The 21,504-nt window shown below is 39.7% G+C and overlaps 1 protein-coding gene across 2 annotated transcripts in view; it reads right to left on the reverse strand.

Moving 5' to 3' along the window:
* LOC311519934 (EF-hand calcium-binding domain-containing protein 14-like) overlaps positions 1 to 4,273 on the reverse strand; it is a 51,854-nt gene extending 47,581 nt beyond the window's left edge. For both annotated transcript variants that reach the window (XM_084627046.1, XM_084627045.1), the window contains exon 1: positions 3,995 to 4,273. In XM_084627046.1, the coding sequence (XP_084483172.1) occupies positions 3,995 to 4,122 (128 nt within the window). In that variant the 5' untranslated portion in view covers positions 4,123 to 4,273. The remainder of the gene's footprint in view (positions 1 to 3,994) is intronic.
* Between the last annotated feature and the right edge of the window lie 17,231 nt (positions 4,274 to 21,504).

Here is a 21,504-nt window from a genome sequence, read left to right on the forward strand (position 1 = left end):
TTTAATATGAATGTTTTACTGGGCTTGGGAATAAAGGGTATGATATTTTTTTTAATACCTTTGTGAAGTCACTTCTGCTGCTGCAAAATGAGTATAAGATGCTTCCGAAAGTATTTTACCCCAACTTTGGGCCAGAGTTCATGACTGCACAAGACAGTGGAGAATAAGGCCAAAGAGCTACACTTCTGCTCTTTACTGAACATGAGGTCTGTCATGAAATGATAACTTCATTAAACAAATTCACAAAGGAAGAGACTTTAAAATCAGACAAATTCAAATGCGAAATGAGGCAGGATGAGGGTGATAAAACATTGAAACAAACTACCAAAGGAAGTGGTGAATTCTCCATTTCTTGATGTCTTTAGGTCAAGACTGGACACATCTCTGGAAGATAGGCTTTCATTCAGCACAAGTTACTTGGCTGAATAAAGGGCTAACTGGGTGAAATTCTTTGGCCTGTGTTATGCAGGTGATCAGACTAGATCTGATCTTTTGGCCTTAGAAGCTATAAATCTATGCCACAAAAGGAAGTGAGGTGCCCAATATTTACTGAAAGTCTTTGCACCTTTGAAAATCTCTCCCCCCCCCCCCAGTGATAACTGCTAGCTCTCTTGAGCAGTAGTTCTGCAAGGGCAGTCAGAATCATCACCCCCATTTTACAGAGGAGGGGAAACTGAGGCAGACAAAGGTGAAGTGACTTACCTAAGGTCACCCAGCAGCCCAGTGGCAGAGCCAAGAATAGACCCAAGGTGTCCTGAGTCTTAGTCTGGTGGTGTTTTCTAGGCCAGACTGGCTCTTGTGGGATTGTGACATCGGCTCAGAGTGCAGTGTCACTCATGAATGTCTTTAAACATTTTGTAATATTCATTTTATTATGCCATCATTATGTTTACTGTATTTTACTTCCTGTTCTGTGAGGGATAGCTCAGTGGTTTGAGCATTGGCCTGTTGAACCAAGGGTTGTGAGTTCAATCCTTGAGGGGGCCATTTAGGGATCTGGGGCAAAAATTGGGGATTAGTCCTGCTTTGAGCAGGGGGTTGGACGAGATGACCTCCTGAGGTCCCTTCCAACCCTGATATTGTATGACTGTAAATGTTCACTGTCAGAAACAATACATAAGTATTTTAAAGAGGTAGGACTTGGATACAACAGCTCCAGTATAAAACTTCGCAACCTAAGTTTGTTTTTAAGCAGTCTGATTTCTAAATAAACATATACTTGTTTGACACACTACTTATTTTTTAAAATGAAATTGAAATGAGATCTACAATAAGTATACATATATTTAAGGACCCCTATCTAAAAGTTAACGTATTGTATCTGTGTGGTATACTACGTGTACAGTGCTTCAATTCAGAAAGACACAAAAATCCAGTTCCAGTTTTTCTTTGTCCCTGTCTTTCCCAAATGGATAGAACCCTCTATCTATTTGACCCTACTTGCAGAACTTCTTACATAACACTTGTCACCTGTGATAGTCACTGGTAGGTTGCTGCTGGGTTTGCCAAACCTCGTGGGAAGGGGCTCTGGCTATCACTGTGAAGGAATAGTTTTAAAATAGCTTAATTGTAGGATGATTTGTGGACACTCAGAGCAACAGGCTGAATTATAATCCAAGATGCCACAGTTGGCTTCAATTCCTGCAGGACAGTCAATGGATGAATATTTTAAAGCACAGCTGTAACTTCCACAATCTTGGAGAATATAAAGGCTTCTTTTTTGATGCTCACAAGGGGCTTAAATGTGACCTTGATCCAGCCTCATTCCTGTGTCACCTGTGAATATCCATTGCATGCATTGGTGCTCACAAATCCAACAGCAGATTTTGTGAGCTATCTCATTGTAAACCTGTATGTCTCAGACTGCAGTAATATAGTATGTTAAGTTGTCTGCCAGTCATGTTCAATCTTTTCCCTACAAATCTAAGCGTCTGCATAATTAACCCCTGTATGAATCCATGGTCTTGGTTCTGTATTTATTTTAACATGGATATAGAGCAGCTGTTCCCAAACTCGTTCCGCCTCTTGTGCAGGGAAAGTCCCTAGTGGGCTGGCCAGTTTGTTTACCTGCCGTGTCCGCCGGTTTGGCCGATCGCAGCTCCCAGTGGCCGCAGTTCGCTGCTTCAGGCCAATGGGAGCTGCTGGAAGCAGCGCGGGCCGAGGGACATACTGGCCGCTGCTTCCGGCAGCTCCCATTGGCCTGGAGCAGTGAACCGTGGCCAGTGGGAGCCGCGATCGGCTGAACCTGCGGACGCGGCAGGTAAACAAACCGGCCGGCCCGCCAGGGGCTTTCCCTGCACAAGCAGAGGAACAAGTTTGAGAACCACTGATTTAGAGAAAGATTGCTGAAATGTTAACATTTCAGCAGTTTGGATGTATCACAACAAAGATATGACCTCTATGCTCTGTTATAATCCTCTAAAAAGATTAGGGCTTAGTTCACCAATCTGAATTTTTGCTCTGTAAGTCTGAACAAATATTTTCACAAAACCATATTCAATGTTGAATCACATGTGCCGCATGGCTAGAACCCTTAGACATTATTTATCAGGAAGACACTCAAAGGAAAAGATGACATCTTTTAGCTGCATTTGGGCATGGGGTTTTTATACAAATAATAGCTGAAGGCGGAGTAGTGTACAATGTCCACAACAAGATGACAAGCTCTCAAAAAACAATAGTGAACATTTTCCATAAATAAAATGGGTAAACAAAGCATTTGCACAGTGACATAAAAAACTCGTGATTTTTTTCTGAACTAAGGATTTAACAAAGCAGTTACTTCATGCAATGTATTAAGGCTTGGCATGATTCGATTTTTTTCAGTAAATGTTGGTAAAAATCGATTTCACTGTATTTGTCACAAACTGACAAATTTCCATCAAAGTAAGAAAAATGCTGCTTGAGAACTTTAGGGCTTGATTTGTGTGTGCTGTTGACAATTTGTGTTTCTATGGTTATAAAGTTTTAACTTTTTGAATCTCCGTGTCTACTGGCATTACATAGTTATTGCCTGGTCCTCCATAACTTCCCACAACAGTGGAAAATTTTAATAGATAAAAATTGAAAAAAAAATGCTTAAAACCCATAACTTTCTACAACTGTGAAAATTTAAATTGATTAAAAACAAAAAGCATAAAATAAACATTGATATCTGTCAAAATTATTTAAAACATTGAATTCTGCCAACACTACATATATTATTTATATTTTCTTTGGTCTATTATAAATTATTTACGTGTTACTTTGTTAGTGCAAATATGTTTTCTCCAGCATGGGTGACCGGGATACCCAGGATGTTTTTTGTTTGTTTTTTAAAATGATCTCACCTTCCATTGTAACATTTGTAGTCACAGAGTTCAGTCCAGTACTTCAGTGCAGAACTGTCACTATTGTTTTATGCAGACAGGAGGGATTTTCCAAAATCAGAGATGACAGATCTCTCATGCCACCAAAAAAAGCTTGTAAAAAAAAATCCATTCAATGCTCACTGAGTTTAAATGAGCTGTGCTCTTTATTCCCAAACTGTATCCTCCTAAATATCAAATCTATGTAAGTATCAGTGGTTTCATCTAAAGTACTATGCCTCTGACATAAATAAAGGGCAGATCCCTGGAGATAAATCTTCCAAAATGACCTTAAAGCTAGTTAATCAATGTATCACAACAAATGTATGGCCCTTTTATTTTCTCCGTTGTACATTGCCCTGATCTATGTATAAATATTGATGCCAGTGTAAAGGTACAAGAACTTGTAGATCAATAAGAAACACCCCTTCAGGTATATTGATTACCATTTGCTAGAGACTGATGGATTTTTTTTTTTTGGGGTAAATTACACTTCCATCTCTAAGTCTGTTAAAACTTTATCCCATAACTATGTGTGGTAACGGAATATCAGATCCTGCCATAGTAAGACCTAAAGAGAAGATATATATTTAATTCAGAATCAGTACTAAAGCAAAAGCAATTGTTTTACATGCCATGTAACTCACCCATCTTGGGGATGGTGCATCAGTGCCACTTTACTTTTATCAAACTCTTCCAAGTCCGAGTCCTCATTTAAGAGCACATATTTCTCATGCTTGCCTACCTCCATTATTTTAATTAATTTGTAAAACATCAAACTAAAACCTGTGAAAATCTCTGCTGCTTTATTCCATCCCTGCTTATAAACATACCACTGTAAAGTCTCCTAGCTTTTACCTCCCACTGTAAAGTTCAGTAACAACTTCAGGGCAGAGGACTTCTCTGTGTGAGTTCTCTGAATCTGAAAGGGGATCTTGCTTTGTAACTCCAGGAATTCTTGGGTTGCTTCCAGTTGTCTTCTGCTAGCTCCTCCTCTCACTTTCACAACAAGTTGCAGTCTCAGAATACAGAGATGAGATTAGGTTAGTTTGCAAGAAGTGGGGGAAAGTAAAAAGAGGCGAGAGAGAGGAAAAAACACTTTCTTTGTCTTTTTTTTTAAACTTTCCCTTTTTTCAACTAGAAAAGTGAGAAAAGGTTTTATTTTAAAAATGAGAGAAACTAACATTTCTCTTATTTTAATTTTTCATCCCCCTTTCAGTGGGAAAAGATAGTTAAAGAAAGAGGGAAGGGAACAAATAATAAATACCCAAAATATTTTAAACTAACAGTTTAATTTTGAACTTTGTTTTCAATCACATGCCTGACAATTTTTTAATGAAATAAAATGAATATATTAAAAAGAAAAAAACTTTAAGGGAAAAAAAATCCAAACACTCTATTCCTAGTGCTGCCCTTGGTTAACCTGCCTCTGCCCTGCCTCTGATTACCACAAAATATGGGTGAAATACTGACCCTGTGGAAGTCATGGGAGCTTTGCTATTGACTTCAATGGAAGGAGGATTTCAACCTCTGTTCTTAAAGCACCACCTACCCTTTATTTTCTGTTATTTTTCAGAAAATATCTTTTGCCCTCATTCTACCAACCTCATTGGAGTTGAGTGACAACTACTCACAGGGAAAGGTATTACCCAGCAAGGGTTAGGATGACAGATTAGGCCCTTTGTGCTTGCTTTCTTTAAGAGATAAAGAACATGAGCAAGTTCATAAGAAGACATCTACAGAATAAACCTCATCGTCTAAATTCATGCCAATTATGCACTGTATTTGCCAGTGAAGAGTCATGTAACAGCACTTGGAGAATACCCTAGTCTATTTGCAGAAAGCCAACTGAACATAATATTCCCAAAAATCTATTTTGCAGTTCCAAGGGATCTGTTAGAGACTCTTACTGAATAAATAGGCTAGCCAGTCCAACATACCTTTGCGTATGGATGTGATGTTTTGATTTTTGGTTTATTTTACAGGATGGCCTACTTACCAAAAAATGTTGTTAGGAGCAAAAAATCAAAATGTTTTTGAAAAAACTCATCAGCTTAATTTCTCACCACATTGTTAATTATTTGTATGACTATAGTGCCTAGCAAGCCCAACCAAGACTGAGTCCCCATTGTGCTCAGTACAGTACAAATGCACAGTCCTCATCTTATTGCGCTTGCACGATGAGTTGACAAGGCAGACTACTTAAATTGCAAGATCTTGGGGGCGGAGGTTGTCTATTTGTTCTGTGTTTGTACAGGGGCTAGCACAATAGGCTCCTGGCCCATGACAGGGACTCTCAGGAGTTACAGCAATACAAAAGAATAATAATCAGCATTAGAGGGGAAACAGCAGCATGGATTGTTGAGACACACAGCAGGTCAAATGCAAAGCCAGGAATTGAATCTTTGTGTCCCCATTCCTAGTCTAGTGCCCTAAACACTATATAACACTGCCTCTCAGTAAAAAGTTCCAGATGGAAACGCTAGATGGAGCTACATTGATTTACACCAGTTTCAGATTTCTGCCAGAGCAGAAAACATACTTACACAGAAAACTTAATGTGTTTCTGGTAAACTAGTAAAATTCACAGTATCATCCTGGTGAGAAGAGATTTCTGAGTAAACCTGTGGTCCCAGGATTTTTAGCTAGGGTGAGTTACATGAATAAAATGAGAACGTATTGTACATACAGTACTTTTCAAACATGTTGCAGCAATTTTCTTAAATTTCAGTTTATAGCACTGCGTTCCCAACTGAATTACCTTCGGGAGCTCAGCTTAGCGTGGCTTTCAATCTGTGAAGAACAGCAGCAGCAGCAAAAGCTGCATTCACCCTTAAACACATAGAAGCAAAATCTTAACCAGTCCAGGGGTCCAATTGTTGTCAACCTGGATAGAACTCACTCCATTTCTGCAAGGGTGGTGGTGGCTCTAATGTTAAAGGGATTTCAACATTATAATTTACAGAATGATGGGCCAGATTATGGTCCACCTAATGCCCTACCAACAGGATATACACGGCACTCTCTTCCACCTTGGAAGGCAGGTGAATAATAGGCAGATGGGAGCAGGGAATGGATATGCCTTGGCCATACCCCATCCCTACCACCAATGTGCTGGCTAACACAGATGCATTAGGGAAGTTATTTGTGTCAGGTATAGTGATGGAGAACGGAGGTCATCAGAAAGCAGATTCTAACTCAGAAGCGCAGTGTGGTTCCTGCTCTAATCCTGGGGCACCACAACTATACCCCACCCTGTATTTGGCTCACAGCCACAATTTAGCCTTGCGCTAATTTCTTCCTTGAGCTGGTTGTGCTTGGTGCGATGCCTCCCGTTTGGAGAAATTACAGTTCATCTGAGGCCACCAGTTAAATTTAGTGGGTTCCAACCCAGAATGTTTCCATTGATGGGTTTATTGGGTAGGTGGCTAGAAAAAATTACATTGACTTTAGCATTACATGCTGCTTCAAGAGACTATTGGCTCCAGGGAGATTGCAGATCTCATGAGCGTGTGTCTCATCAAGGGGTGATATCGGAGCGTTTGTGGCAAAACATCAGGAGAGGGGAAATGACCTCAGCTAACAAAATGAGAATATAGCACTTCCATAGCTTTTAACCAGACGCTAGCAATAATATGTTCCTACGATGCTATAATGATAAAACTGCTTACTAATTTTGCAGTATTTTAACATCTGATGACATTATTTCATTTCATTTGTACCATACATTGAAAAATTGTAAACAGCATTACTAGGAGTGAGGAAATTTGCATATAAATGAATAAAGAATCGATAATAAAGATAAAAGCCCTCTGCTAGTTTAGTCTGTGCTCTTGGATTAAAATAATAATAATAATATACTATAATAAACTCCTAATGTCCAGATTTTAAATGCTGGACATCACCAAAGGTAAATGAGCGTAACACAGGTGTAAAAAAATTGATGGTCTTATCTGTTAAATGGATGGACTGCTGTTAGAGTCAACAAATACTCTTTAAAATAGGTTTGTATCAGTTCTGCCGAATCAGCGCCAAAAAAATCTTCCATCTACTCAAAAATGGAGACAATATGCAATATCTTCCCCCAGAAGTTAATCTGTCATATTTCCTTGGGTTTATGTGCTATGCCAGCTGGATAAAAACCTCACCAACATATGCTATGTGTAAGTCATACGTATAGAACATGTGATTCACTCCCCACAGTAAGTCATACTATTTTAAAATAGTACATTTTTCTGTATTCATACATTTTGTTTTTAATATTAATTATTTTTCACCCACCTAACAGAAAAGTGTTTTCATCTCCAAATTACACTAGTTACTATCACTTTGATTGAAATTAGTGGTTGTTCACATTAGGCATGAGCCAGATCATGCTCATGTCCAGTTATCCATGGACAGAGGGGACCCTATCCATGATGATCTCCCCGTCCCATGTAGAAGACCAGTCAAGATGCTTTGAAGCATCATCCCCTCTTTGCAGACCCCCAAAGAGGGCATCCACTGGGGTTGGTATCTACACAGGAGGAGAGGGCAGGGAGTACACAGCCCTGGGATGGGTGGCGCATAGGAATAATCATAGTCCTCTCCAATGCCTTGTGAAAATTTCCTAGAAAAGTTTATGCAGCCCCAGGCTATAATAATAGTCATTCGAAACCATAAGACTAAATACTAACTACTTGTTGTTTGTTGTTAACCATCAGTTTATTTTAGTACTATTTAAAAGCTTGATAAAAGGTGGTTGTCATTGTTTGTTTTTAAAGAAATGGTACCTGTTCCATCCCACAGAAGAAGAAGGCTGAATCAGCATAAATAATGAGGCTATTGGACTGAGACAGTGAGCAATGAGCTGGGTCACAGGCATTTGACAATCAGCTCAATCAATGTACACTGATTCCAATTAATCACAGTCTACCAGGACAAGGAGCTCAGTGTTTAAATAACAGTGGGGCAATACTTTGTTGATGGTATAAATTATGCAGTCCAATTTCAGGAAGGCTCCCTAACTGCAGGAAAGACAGTCTATCAAAATGCCATTATGCTGTGCGTATAACTGTGCCATTACTGCTAATGTTTGTGCAGGTCATTGCAGATTCAGTTTCATGATGAATTTAATGATAAAATCCTGAAGAATTACTGTTGATTGCTCTTCACATATTCATCTCAGCCATTCCCCTCACAAGCTCCCATAGACAGAAACACACCAATTGTGTTGTTAATCACTGTCCCAGCCTCCATGGCAACAAATTTGAGAGGTCACTTGGAAATATGCAGGTGAAGAGAGGAGGAAAAAAAAGGGAGAAATAACACTGGGCCAGATCCTGTCTATGCACTCCTGCCGGAGACTAAGGAGCTGTTTATTCCCCTGGGTGGGCTACCTGCATTGTGGTAGGTAACAGCACAGAGACAAAGATTATCCACCCCCTCCAGGCTGTTGTTCCCATCACATGCAGGTAGGTGGGCAGGGACAAGGAGTGGATGGAGCCTTGACTCTGCCCCTCAGATTCATCAGTCAGTGGCGCTGAACCATTGCAGAAGGGCTGGTGCCTCTTACTTCCACCTTGGAAGAAAGAGGAAAAAATGGACGGGAATATTCTCTTCCAGTTCCACAGCTGGGGCAGTGTAAAGATGTGCTGCCCCTGACTTGGTGTCCAGTCAGCCCAATGTTCTTATAATATAAAGTTTATTTACAATCTCATTTAGTAAATTGGTTAGAATAAAGCTAACCAACCTCTAGTCATTCTTATGTCTTAAAAAAAAAACAAAACAAAAAACTGCAGCATGTCAGATTGAAGTGGGAGTATCCACTTGAAGTGTCTAACAAATTCTGTGACACTAAGAGTCTTTGATTTCTGCATTTAATTACCGGTATGTCTCGATAGGATTATTCTAATCCAATTTCTCCTTGTTGCTTGTACTCAGTTTTTGGTACTTGTCTTGCACTTAATTAAAATGCTGCTGCTAGGCTGGTGGTGAAATTAAGGATGATACACAAGAGAGTTTTGCATCTGGAAGAATCTTATTTTTAACCTTAAAACTCTGCACCTTGAGGACTATTTGTGGGGGAACTTCTATTCTGATATTGTGAAATCTGACTAAAAAAATCCATCCATGTTGCTCAAAGGTGAGATAAGGTTCCCAGGAGAGCTGTCCTAAAAAATGCCCACCTTCTAAAAGGATTTGAAACCTGCAGTACTGTACATCATTTTGACCAGGTTTTGCTCTTTAGAATTGTAATGTGCCTAAGGGCTCAGAAAATATTTGGAAAGTGACACAAAGAGATAAGATCCACAGACTGGCACATTGCTCGAGCATAGCATACCCTCTATGACTCAATTATACCTGTTGGGGAAACAGCAGCATTATTACAGTTTTCATTGTGATCCCACTAAGTGAGGCCTGTCACTTCATATGACCCTTATAACTAGGACTGTGATTTATTTCTTTCCAGAGATTTTCAGCAGGAAATTAGGAGCACCGGGGTGTTAGATGGCTCAGTAAATTGGTAATGGGATCCTGAGCCTTTCACCTCAAGGTCAGCAGTTTGAATACAGCTCAGGTAACTGACTCGTTAACATCTTATAACCCTTCTGCCAGGTGTTGGCATCAAAAAAGGGTGCATTTAATTTTCAGGGGTTTTCCTTGAAAAAAAGTTACTACTACCAGCTTGAGCCCCCATCCGGAAACCTTGGAAACAATATACGCTACCCTGGGTGCTGATAGGCAATGCTTCCTCACTTGCAAGCGCTGAATCCAGGATTACAACAAAAGGAACTTTATTTGGGAGGTGCAGGGAGGGGAAAGAAGACAACAGAATGAATTTGGGAGAACCAGCAATTAACAAATTCTGTCCTGCAAGAATCAGCCCCCAGGGTTTTAACAGTAATTCCAACCTCAATCTTTGGCCATTGTGAGTGGCTGGTGTGTCCTTGATACTTTACTACTTCCCGCTCACAATTAGCTGTCCTGGGCTGGAGAAGTCAGAATTCTAGCAGGTCCAGGCTGCTCAACTGACAAATCCAGCTGGAGTGATTTCAGCTTTAATTGCTGGGTAGGGAGGACTGCACCAGAATCCCTGGATAGGCTGCTGCTTCCTCTGTGGTTTCAGCCCAAACTGTCTAGCTCTGCCACTGGTCTGTGCCACCTCCTCTCAAAGGTGCTGTTGCCACTCGGTGTGATCCATTATCTTGCAGCAGCTGTAGCTGCTGCTTTGCACTGTCTATTGCCACCAAGCTGCCACACTCTGCACTGCCCACTGTTCAGCAGTCCCAGCTCAGCTCTTGGGGAGGGATCAGTGGTATCTCTGACCCTTAACAAAGTCCTAACCACCAGGGAAACACTCCTAGCAGCAGGCAGGAATGCTTCTCCTTGCTCTCTCTCCCTAAGCTCTGTCCAGGATCCTGGACCCAGCTGTGCCTGAGCAGTCTCATCAGGGTAACCCAAGGCACATTCAATGTCAGTACCTTGTATTTCTCCAAAAGGTCAATTGCATGTTATGGCCTCCGAACTCAAAACTTAACTGAATTTTAACCAAAATGCCTCAAACCATCACAAAACTGAAGGGTAAATGGGACCTGGCCTATTCAGTCAACTGTCCTTGCTCTCCAACCAATGCCAATGGAACCCTGGTTCATCTGCCGTTCTTAAGCAACTCTGGGCTTTGTGTATCCCATTACGCCAATAGGTGACAGAAGTGAACTCCCTGCCTTTTTAAGGGCATGTCTTCACTGCAATTAGAAACCTGTGGATGGCACATGTCAACTGACTTGTGGGGCCCAGGCTAAGCAGCTGTTTAATTGCAGTGTAAATGTTCAGCCTAGGGCTGGAGCCCAGTCTCCAACACTTCCCAGAGCTTGGGCTTCAGTGTGAGTTCAAACATCAGCTGGCATGGCCAGTTCTGGTGTCTAATTTCAGTGTAGACCTACACCAATGTTTCAGGATACAGGATTTACAATCTGATAGCTGTCTCTGTGGCCTTTGTCAAGCATGTTGGTGATTTCAGTCCAGTTTTTAGGATATTAGTGTCCTCTCACTCATAAAATCAACAACTACAATAGACACTAATTAGTACTGTTATTTACAGTCCCAGCAGAGGGGCCAGGCATTAAGTGGCTATGGAAATTATCTTCTTGCCATTACAAAAGATCCCTCCAAGTCAGATTTGAGATACATTGGCAAGATAATATATTCTGACACTACCACTAAGGGAACTGTCCCACAATAAATAGAGGACTTTAGTTCATTGGTTTCTCAGATTGACATCTTTCACAAGCAAAACCTTCACTTACACATTTCAAAAGAAAAGAATCATAGAATCATAGAATATCACGGTTGGAAGGGACCCCAGAAGGTCATCTAGTCCAACCCCCTGCTCAAAGCAGGACCAATTCCCAGTTAAATCATCCCAGCCAGGGCTTTGTCAAGCCTGACCTTAAAAACCTCTAAGGAAGGAGATTCTACCACCTCCCTAGGTAACGCATTCCAGTGTTTCACCACCCTCTTAGTGAAAAAGTTTTTTCCTAATATCCAATCTAAACCTCCCCCACTGCAACTTGAGACCATTACTCCTCGTTCTGTCATCTGCTACCATTGAGAACAGTCTAGAGCCATCCTCTTTGGAACCCCCTTTCAGGTAGTTGAAAGCAGCTATCAATCCCCCCTCATTCTTCTCTTCTGCAGGCTAAACAATCCCAGCTCCCTCAGCCTCTCCTCATAAGTTGCTCATAAGAGCAACAAAGATTTAAAAAGTAGACAGTCAATCAATGAGACCAGCTGATGGTTGAGGAGGAAGTGGCAGTTAAGGGATATGCAATGCTCTTCAGTTGGGTTTTCCTAAGTTGTGAGAAGTTGACAAAGTCGAGCACTAATGTTTTCTAGATGGCTCTGTGACTTTATTTTTTTAACCAAAGTTTATTCACACAATCTCTTATCTGCTGATCTGATGACCAAATAAGTGCCCTTCTTTTCTTTTTCTCATGAATGGAAATCTATTTAATATGAATTAGTATAACAGAATCATTTGTGATTGTTGACAACAATGTAAGTATAATTAAAACAATTCAACACTTTTGTATTTAACACGCATGACTGAGAGTGAGGAGACAGGAGTTCTAGTCCCAGCTCTGCCACAGACTTGCCTTGGTCAAATGACGGATCAACATTTCAAATTTGTCCAGCTAAGTTTAAACTAGGGCTGACAAGCCTTTAAAAAGATTAATCACAATTAATCGTGCTGTTAATAATAGAATACCATTTATTTAAATATTTTGGATTTTTTCTACATTTTCAAACATATTGATTTAAATTACAACAGAATACAAAGTGTACAGTGGTCAGTTTATATTTATTTTTATTACAAATATTTGCACTGTAAAAAACAAGAAATACTATTTTTCAATCCCCCCACTGCAAGTACTGTAGTGCAATCTCTTTATCATGAAAGTTGAATTTATAAATGTAGAATTATTTACAAAAAATAACTGCATTCAAAAATAAAACAATGTAAAACTTTAGAGCCTACAAGTCCATTCAGTCCTACTTTTTGTTCAGCCAATTCCTCAGACAAACAAGTTTGTTTACATTTGCAGGAGATAATGCTGCCCTCTTCTTGTTTAGAATGTCACCTGAAAGTGAGAACAGGCATTTGCATTGCACTGTTGTAGCCTGAGTCACAAGATATTTATGTGCCAGATCCCCTAAAGGTTCAGATGTCCCTTCATGCTTCAGCCACCATTCTGGAGGGCATGCATCCATGCTGATGACAAGTTCTGCTCGATAACAATTCAAAGAAGTGTGGACCGATGCACGTTCATTTTCATTATCTGAGTCAGATGCCACCAGCAGAAGGTTGATTTTCTTTTGTGGTGGCTTGGGTTCTGTAGTTTCCACATTGGAGTGTTGCTCTTTTAAGACTTCTGAAAGCATGCTCCCCACCTAGTACCACTCAGATTTTGGAAGGCACTTCAGATTCTTAAACCTTGGGTTGAGTGCCGTAGCTATCTTTAGAAATCTCACACTGGTACCTTCTTTGCGTTTTGCCAAATCTGCAGTGAACGTGTTCTTAAAATGAACATCATGTTCTGGGTCCTCATCTGAGACTGCTATAACATGAAATATAGGGCAGAGTCTGGGTAAAATAGAGCGGGAGACATCCAATCCTCCCCCAAATAGTTCAGTCATAAATTTAATTAAAGCATTATTTTTTAATGAGCATCATCAGCATGGAAGCATGTCCTCCTGAATGGTGGCTGAAGCATGAAAGGGTTTACAAATGTTTAGCGTATCTGGCACGTAAATACCTTGCAATGCCAGCTACAAAAGTGTGAACGCCTGTTCTCACTATCTGGTGAGATTGTAAATAATAAGCAGGCAGCATTATGTCCTTAAATTTAAATAAACTTGTTTGTCTTTGCTGTTGGCTGGACAAGAAATAGGACTGAGTGGACTTGCAAGCTCTAAGTTTTACATTGTTTTGTTTCTGAGTGCAGTTATGTCACAGAAAAAAATCTACATTTGTTAATTGCACTTTCATCATAAAGAGATTGCACTACAGTACTTGTATGAGGTGAAATGAAAAATACTGTTTCTTTTGTTTATAATTTTAGAGTGCAAATATTAGTAATCAAAAATAACAATATAAAGTGAGCACTGTTCACTGTGTATTCTGTGTTGTAATTGAAATCAATATATTTGAAAATTGTAGAAAAACAGCCAAAAATATTTAATAAATTTCACTTGGTATTCTATTGCTTAACCGGTGCAATTAAAACTGCAATTAATGACCATTAATTTCTTTAATCATGATTAATTTTTTAAGATAATCACCTGAGTTAACTGCAATTAATTGACAGCCCTAGTTTAAACACCTAGATCCTCCCAAAGAGCATCCTGGTTATCATAAGTTTTGAACACCTACAGGTAGTACATTTGAAAAAAAAATGAGGCCATTCATTTTTACGTGCCTAATTTTTGGTACCTGTGACTGAAAATATTGTTCCTAATGTTTCTATGCCTCAGTTTTCCCATGTATAAAATACGCAACATAACTCTACACAAATGTGAATGTACTTAATATCTGCAGTTAAACAATGGGAAGCCTTTTTAGGGTATGTCTGCACAGCATTTTGGATCAAGCGGGGTGAGCCTCCCAGTTTGGGTGAACAGACTTGGCCAGCAGGGCTTGTGTTAACACTCTAAGAATAGCTATACAAAATATGCTTTCAAGTTGTGGCTCAGGATCTGAAGTCTCGGGAGAGGGGGAAATGGAGCTAGTCACATTTGACAGACCTTTCTTCCCATCCCCATTAATGACATGTGCCCTGGGAGGTAGAAGGAAGAAATGTTCTCTGAATTCCTCTCATTGTTGCTGGCCCTTGCATGGGTCATAGTCTGAAGTGGTTGAGAAAAACTCCTTGCACAAGTGCAAGAACCAGGGACAATCTGTCACCATATAAAAAGCATATTATCACTGTAAGGAGCTCTCTCCAGTGAAAGGTTACACATGCATTTTACAGTTCTAATGACACAGACTACCTCTATGAATAATTAAATCACCTTCTGCAGAAACCGTATGCCAAATGCACAGCTTATGTAAATCTACTGAGGTCAAAAGGAGTTACATCATGAAAAAATATTTGGCTCCTGGTGTGTAAAAGCAAATTCCATCCTTTCTAGCCTATTTGAAAGTTCCTATCTTACACGTGGCCAATATGGATTACAACACAATTGCTTACACACTAGTTGTCGAGCTACCACGTTTCACAATGAAATGGCATTAAGTGTAGATGACCTTGGTAAAACCATTTCATTTGGATCCATTCTAAATTCATTGTTTGCTGTGTTTTTTTTCCCCTTGCTGAGATTCTCAAGTACTATCTAGAGTCTATAGGTTTAAGCTGAAATTATGGTCATAATAAATGAACAAGTAAAGATTTTGTTACCTGACTCGATTTTGCTCCCTGACTCCAAAATTCACTGATTATTGTCTTTGGCATTGTCATCCATTTCAGCTAGTCTAGGAAAACCATGGGTGGTAATTAGTATAAAATCACTGACAAAATTATACAATTCAAGTGTGGTTTTTTAAAATATTTTTTGTATCATTTAGTTGTGCTAAAGTTCCTTTATACCTAGAGTTCTCCAATTAGCATTTTAATTAAAATAATATGTCAGTCATCCAATTAACATGTATTTTCCTATTGGTCTGATGACAGAAAATGCTGCAAGCAAATCATGTAAGTGGGAAAAGTGAATTATTTTTTATGCTGTATATTCTCAAAGTTTTATCTGTACCTATTACTTTCAAAATCATGTACTATTAGGGATTGTATTATTAGTTGTGAAATTATTAGCTGCTAATTATTAGCTGTGGTAGTTAGTTTTTAATTTTCGTTAACTGAGTAGATGTTTTGAGGCCTAGAGCCTGCAGTGCTGACAAAGCTGATAGGAGACTTTATCTCTGAGTCACCTTTATGTGAGTAGCCTGTGATTTTCTGTTTCTTTTTTAAGAGCAGAATTCAGTTGTTTGTATCCTGGCTCACCCAGATCAGCCGTAGGAAACACCCACAGTAATACCCACAGTTACTAAAGTGGTGATTTAGGATTGTTAAATCTATTCAAGTGTGGTTGAAAGATTTTTACATTGTAGCTCTCCCTTCTGATCCGCATTTCCTCCATCCCCCAAACCCACAGTTCAGCTTCCTGTAAATATTTTCCTTTACCCCAGCTATATCTGCAGCTCTGCACTGTCAATACCAGCCAAGAGGGTTTACAGTTGTTTCCTCCAAAGTGTGTCTGCTTCTTAAAGTGGCCTGAGAATTATGCAGTCTGTAATATCAGTTCTGGATGTTGAAAAGAAAGCTGTATACCCATAATGACTCCAGCTATCCTGCAAATGATTAGAAAATGAAACATCTCTGCAATCAGCTTTGGGTTACCATCAGCTCTGCTTGTTTTAGAAGCTGACTAGATACTAGAGCATAGAGCGATGGTGGAACTCATCTAGGCAATTCTAAAGATTAGGGATGGATTCATAAAAGTAAGAGCAAAGCAGACTGGGGAAAACAGTTGTTTCATCTTGAATGATAAACCCACAGTAAATGCAGGCTGTCAGAATGCTAAAAAATTCTATAGCCATTACTTCTATTGTCCTCTTCTTATCTCTAATTCTTGAGCCATTACACATTGTGGCCAATTATCTCCCAACAGCAACCCCTGTAATGAAATGCCCTAGTGAAATTCTGCCTGTCCAGTTTCATTTTCAGCAGGCAGTCTAGCTCATTTTAGAAACCCTGGACCCCCAGGATGCTCAGTACTAAAACACCATAAAATACATTTAGCAATATAAAATATTAAAAGCAGCAATCACTTTCCTGTCTCATTGTTATTACAATAATCCTTTCATAATGGGAGATTATCTATCTTGACTGCCATTAAATTCCCTTTATTGAGGGCTCATAATACATACTGTCATCAATTTTCTCCCAGTATTGCTTGTAATAATACTAGTTTGAACCCTGCATCAGATATTTTGTAGCACTTTACCAACAATTATTAATTAAGCCTCTCAGAATCCCAGTTTGCTGCCCTCCTACTGTGAGATGATTGGCCTAGATATTTTATATGTGCCCAAACCATCTACTTGAAGCACAGCTGTGTCATGGTCTATCAGCTTGCATTAGAACTGGCAATTGTGGGGACTAACTATTGCTTAAGAATCTCCCGAGGTATATTGTATCTTCCATTTGTGTTGATACCATATGAAAACCCTCCTGCCATTGGGCCCATCACATTTCATTATGTGTTTTAGTTGGAAAAATACAATAGGGTTTGGAATGACTAAGAGGAGATTCTTGCAAGTAATGTGGCATATTATTAGCTCAGTCATAAATATGGTCCTTATTAATAACAATATGCCGAAGAAAACATCTATTGCAACGTGATCCACATTGTTTGTTTGCTCCATCTGGTCTGAGCAGATGTACATAAGCAAACCTGAGCATCTGCATGTAGGGACAATTAGGCTATTGAAAAGTGTGGATGGACTTTTGTTTTCTAGAAACACCTAACGGCGGTACCTTCGCTAGTCCATTTTATTAAATAGAAAAGACAGTGCTACCTACCATGCTTGTCTTTTACTGGTGAATCAATGAAGCAATAAAAGAATATTAGACTGCAAAGATGAATAAGCAAAAAAAGGCACATGGGAGAGGCAGTTAAAATTAAATGGAAGTAATCCTGTACAAATGAATAATTTTAAATCAGCTCTATACTTATACTTTCTAATTGATGGTGCTACAATAGAAAACCTATCATGGGTAGCAAGCCAGAAGATTGATGTGCCAAGGGTGACACATGTCTGAATGCAGTTTTACTAGAAATAATAGAATTTTAGAAGAGAACTGTCTTCATTATGTAACAGTTAAATAAAGTCCAGAATTCACCTTCTTAAAAGAAAATATGCTGTTTGTTCCTAATATTCCAATATTATACAGGTACCTGATAAACACAAGTCTGTGTGGGAAGTTTCTAATTTAATACTCAGAATTTTGTCAATGATTCGTATTATGGGAGAAATAGAAATGCCCAATAAATAATGGCCCTTTGTCAAATGCTTTATTTTCTTTTACCTTGACCCTAATTCTAAAGGGTAATATTTCTGAAGAAGGACTGCAATCAATTTTTCATTTGAAGAAGAACAATGAAATGGTTCGTATGAAGTTGTACAGTGTAGGACTGGTGCATCATGGAAATTCATCTTTGTGGTGTGTCACTAAAATGAGGACCTTGTCTCAGTGGGCTTCACATCTTTGATTAGCAGTAATGTGTTGGAAGGATTAGCAAAAATTTTATAAAAAAATGTTCGTTTACTGAACCCCATGATTTAGAAAATGATTTTGATGGAAAAAAGCAATACATTTTTTTGATAAAAATGATAAATCTAAAAATGTGGACTATTTAGTGAAAAGCAGAAAATAGATTTCATTTTGAACCTTGTGAAATAGAAATAACTTTGAAATTTTAAATTTTTTATTCAATAAAAAATTTTCTGTTTTTTAACCATTTAAACCGTATCTACACATGCATTTAGCAAAATGAGTTATACATCTGATTAGCCAGCTGTGGCACACTTTCCCAAATCCACAACTGCAGGACATGGAGTATGCATATGCATGTTTTGCTTACTGAACTCTGGCCCCTAGTTCTAAGACAATTTGGCTTTTGTGTCAGTTTGCATGGTGGTTAAAGTTGATGGTCTGGCAGTCCCTCTCACCAATTTATTCCCAGCCATCTCACTTATTATCTGTATCATCTTGGGCAATTAATGTAGCCACCTTGCGCCTCCATTTTGTCACCTGTATAATGGGCATATTTATAGTTGCCTCCCTTGAAGGGATGTTGTGAGGCTTAAATAAGGCAATTTTGAACTTGTGGAAATGCAGCAACCATACTGAATAAATCTGTAACTGCTGAACAGATTATTTCTGTGTTTATGTGACTTAAAATGCTTTTTTGATTTCTATACTAAAGCTTCCATATCAGTGCAAAGCATTATTACTCAATATTCTATATTCATATACATCCCAAACAGGGTTTTGGCTGTTTGTACCTCAATTGGCCTCCACCCCCAAAGAAGGTTGTTCCCTCAAGTGGGTGCTTCGGGAAACTGAAATCTGTGTGCCACAAAGTTGCCTCTTTTCTGTGTACTTAACACAAACAAAAAACAATACTGTGGGGCACTTGCAATTTGACCTGACCTGGAAAAGACTGAGAGGAACTTCAAACTATCCCCCCTCTCCTCCTGAGCCAGATCTTCTAATGCCGAGAGAGAGAGAGCGAGAGAGACTCATCTTTCTGACTGGGCAGCTAACCTTTATAAAATGAGTTCCAGTGTGATGCTAATTATTGGGAGTGAGATCCACAAAACAACAAAGGGGCCTAAGTCCCTGTGTGCAGCACCACACAATTCCTCTTGGAAGCAACTGTGATACTGGCAACTGTGATACTGGCAGACCCAGTGCCAGCTCATGGCAACTGAACACTGACAGAACATAGCTGAAATCAGTCTGACTTACCTGAGTGTAAGTATTGTTAAAATAAATAGTAGAATTATAAGAATATGTTTGGTGTTTAGACTTTATTGAATGCTTGTGAATTGCTGCATGCATTAATCTCACTTCAATATCTGTATCTGATATTGTAAGGTAATATTTGAGTAGTTGTATTGTGAGCTTCTGTGACTTTGTAAATCATGAGACAGGAGAGATATGAACTAGTGAGAAGTGTCGCTCTCCAACAAAAGGTGCTTTGTCCTGCCCAACAGGAAAGATCCATCAATACCAGATGGAATATTGTGGGATGTTAAAGAGGACAAAAAGTGTTGGTTGTTCTGCCCTCCCCCTTCCTTTGAAGATGAGTCATGCAAGTGGATTCCTCCTGTCAGCTGAGTTTTTGCAGATCAGAGCACAAGGGAGGAGGGGAATTAAAAACCCCTAACAAGATGAAACTGTATATCTATTCTGCTTGGACTCTGGGGGCAAGGTTTACTAGCCATAAGCAAGAGAAGCTTAGCATGGGTTAGCCCTAAAGGTCATATAGAGCTTGCTTATTATAGAAGCTTCTATTTTTAAAACTTAAGATTGTAACTCATTTGTGCATAGATGTTTACCCACTTTAACTTTGTAAATAACTCTCTAATTTCCTTTTCCGATTTAATAAATCTTTATATAATTATTATAGGATTGACTACAAGCTTTGTTATTGGTGTAAAAACTAACATGCAATTGACCTGGGGTAAGTAACTGGTCCTTTGGAACTGGGAGTAACCTGAATATTGCTGTAATTCTTGGTGTAAGAGACCATCTATCACAAAGGTATGCTCATCTGGGTGGCAAGATAGATTGGAATACCCAAGGTCTGAGACTCCATGTTTAGGCAGTTATAGTACCTGAGGAGTTTACACTTGATAATTGGTTGGTGAAATCTAAGTATAGAACTCACAGCCATTTTAGGGGTAGTGATCTACTTCCTAACAGTCTGCTCTGGGGTTTCTACTCATCCTCTTGTTCCACTGCAGGCAGCTTTATAGACACCACTAGACTATACTCATTCTCTCTCTCTCTTTGACCTAATGACTATTTGAGTTTTTATCCACAGTGAAGCAGTCATTTGGGGATGGGGGGTGGGCACAGAGAGAGTGAGAGAGATACTATGACTCTGTAGTCCAGTGATTTGGGGCACCCACCTGGGTGAGAGATCCCAGATCCAGTTCCCCTGCTCCAATCACTCCATTATTTATCCACAGTGGATCAGCTTCACCAGGAGAGATTGAGAAAACCTCACATCAGCCGATCCCACAGCTCAGTGGCTAGGACACTTTGCTTTTGACCCTTCTGCTGGGGGAGGGGGGAACTGAACCTGCGTCTCCCACATCCCATCATCATCACCACCTGCACCACTTCCTCCTCCTCCTGCTGCTGTTTTAGGTATCTGCCTCACTCCACGCAACTCATTCCCTCAAAGAGCAGCTTCATCACCTAAGCTGTCTGACTCCCAGTGGTGGGTTCCCCTTTGTGGATCACAAACAAAAATAGCTGCCTAACTCGGCGAGAGGGGTGGGGTTTCACACATCCCCCTCTTGTAGGCATCTCCCTTTGGCTAGTTTAGGCAGCTTTGCCCCTAGCCTGATAGCTTTTGTACCTCTCTCGCCCCATTTTGGCGCCTCGCTCTGCTCATTCAGGAGCCTAGGCGTCTAACTCAGGGTTCGCTGGGCACAGAGTTGTTCCTGTGGCTTTCTAGGCACCTTCATTTTAGGCATAGTGACAATCAGCATTGCAATGCCTAAATCCTTTGATTCCACCGCAGGAGCTCACCCATTTTTGCTTGTCCTAGCTGCTTCAGACTGACTCCCTATATCTCTAATGCTGGCACTGTTTTCATCTCGAGTTATAGGATCATTTCTTTTAAGCAGATGTAAGGGAATTCAGTCTCAGGGCTAAATATCTATCCTCCTCCGAGCAGCTGACAAAAGCTAGCTTATTTGAAAGAGCTGAAGTTCACTGAAATAGTAAAAACCTACTTCCTTCTTAAGACCACAGTTTATATTTGAACTCTCTGGTCCCCAAATTTAGAGATGGCAGTCAGCTATCTAACTCCTTAT

Source organism: Lepidochelys olivacea (assembly GCF_965140295.1).
Source record: "Lepidochelys olivacea isolate rLepOli2 genome assembly, chromosome: 4".
NCBI classification, from domain to species: Eukaryota; Metazoa; Chordata; order Testudines; family Cheloniidae; genus Lepidochelys; species Lepidochelys olivacea.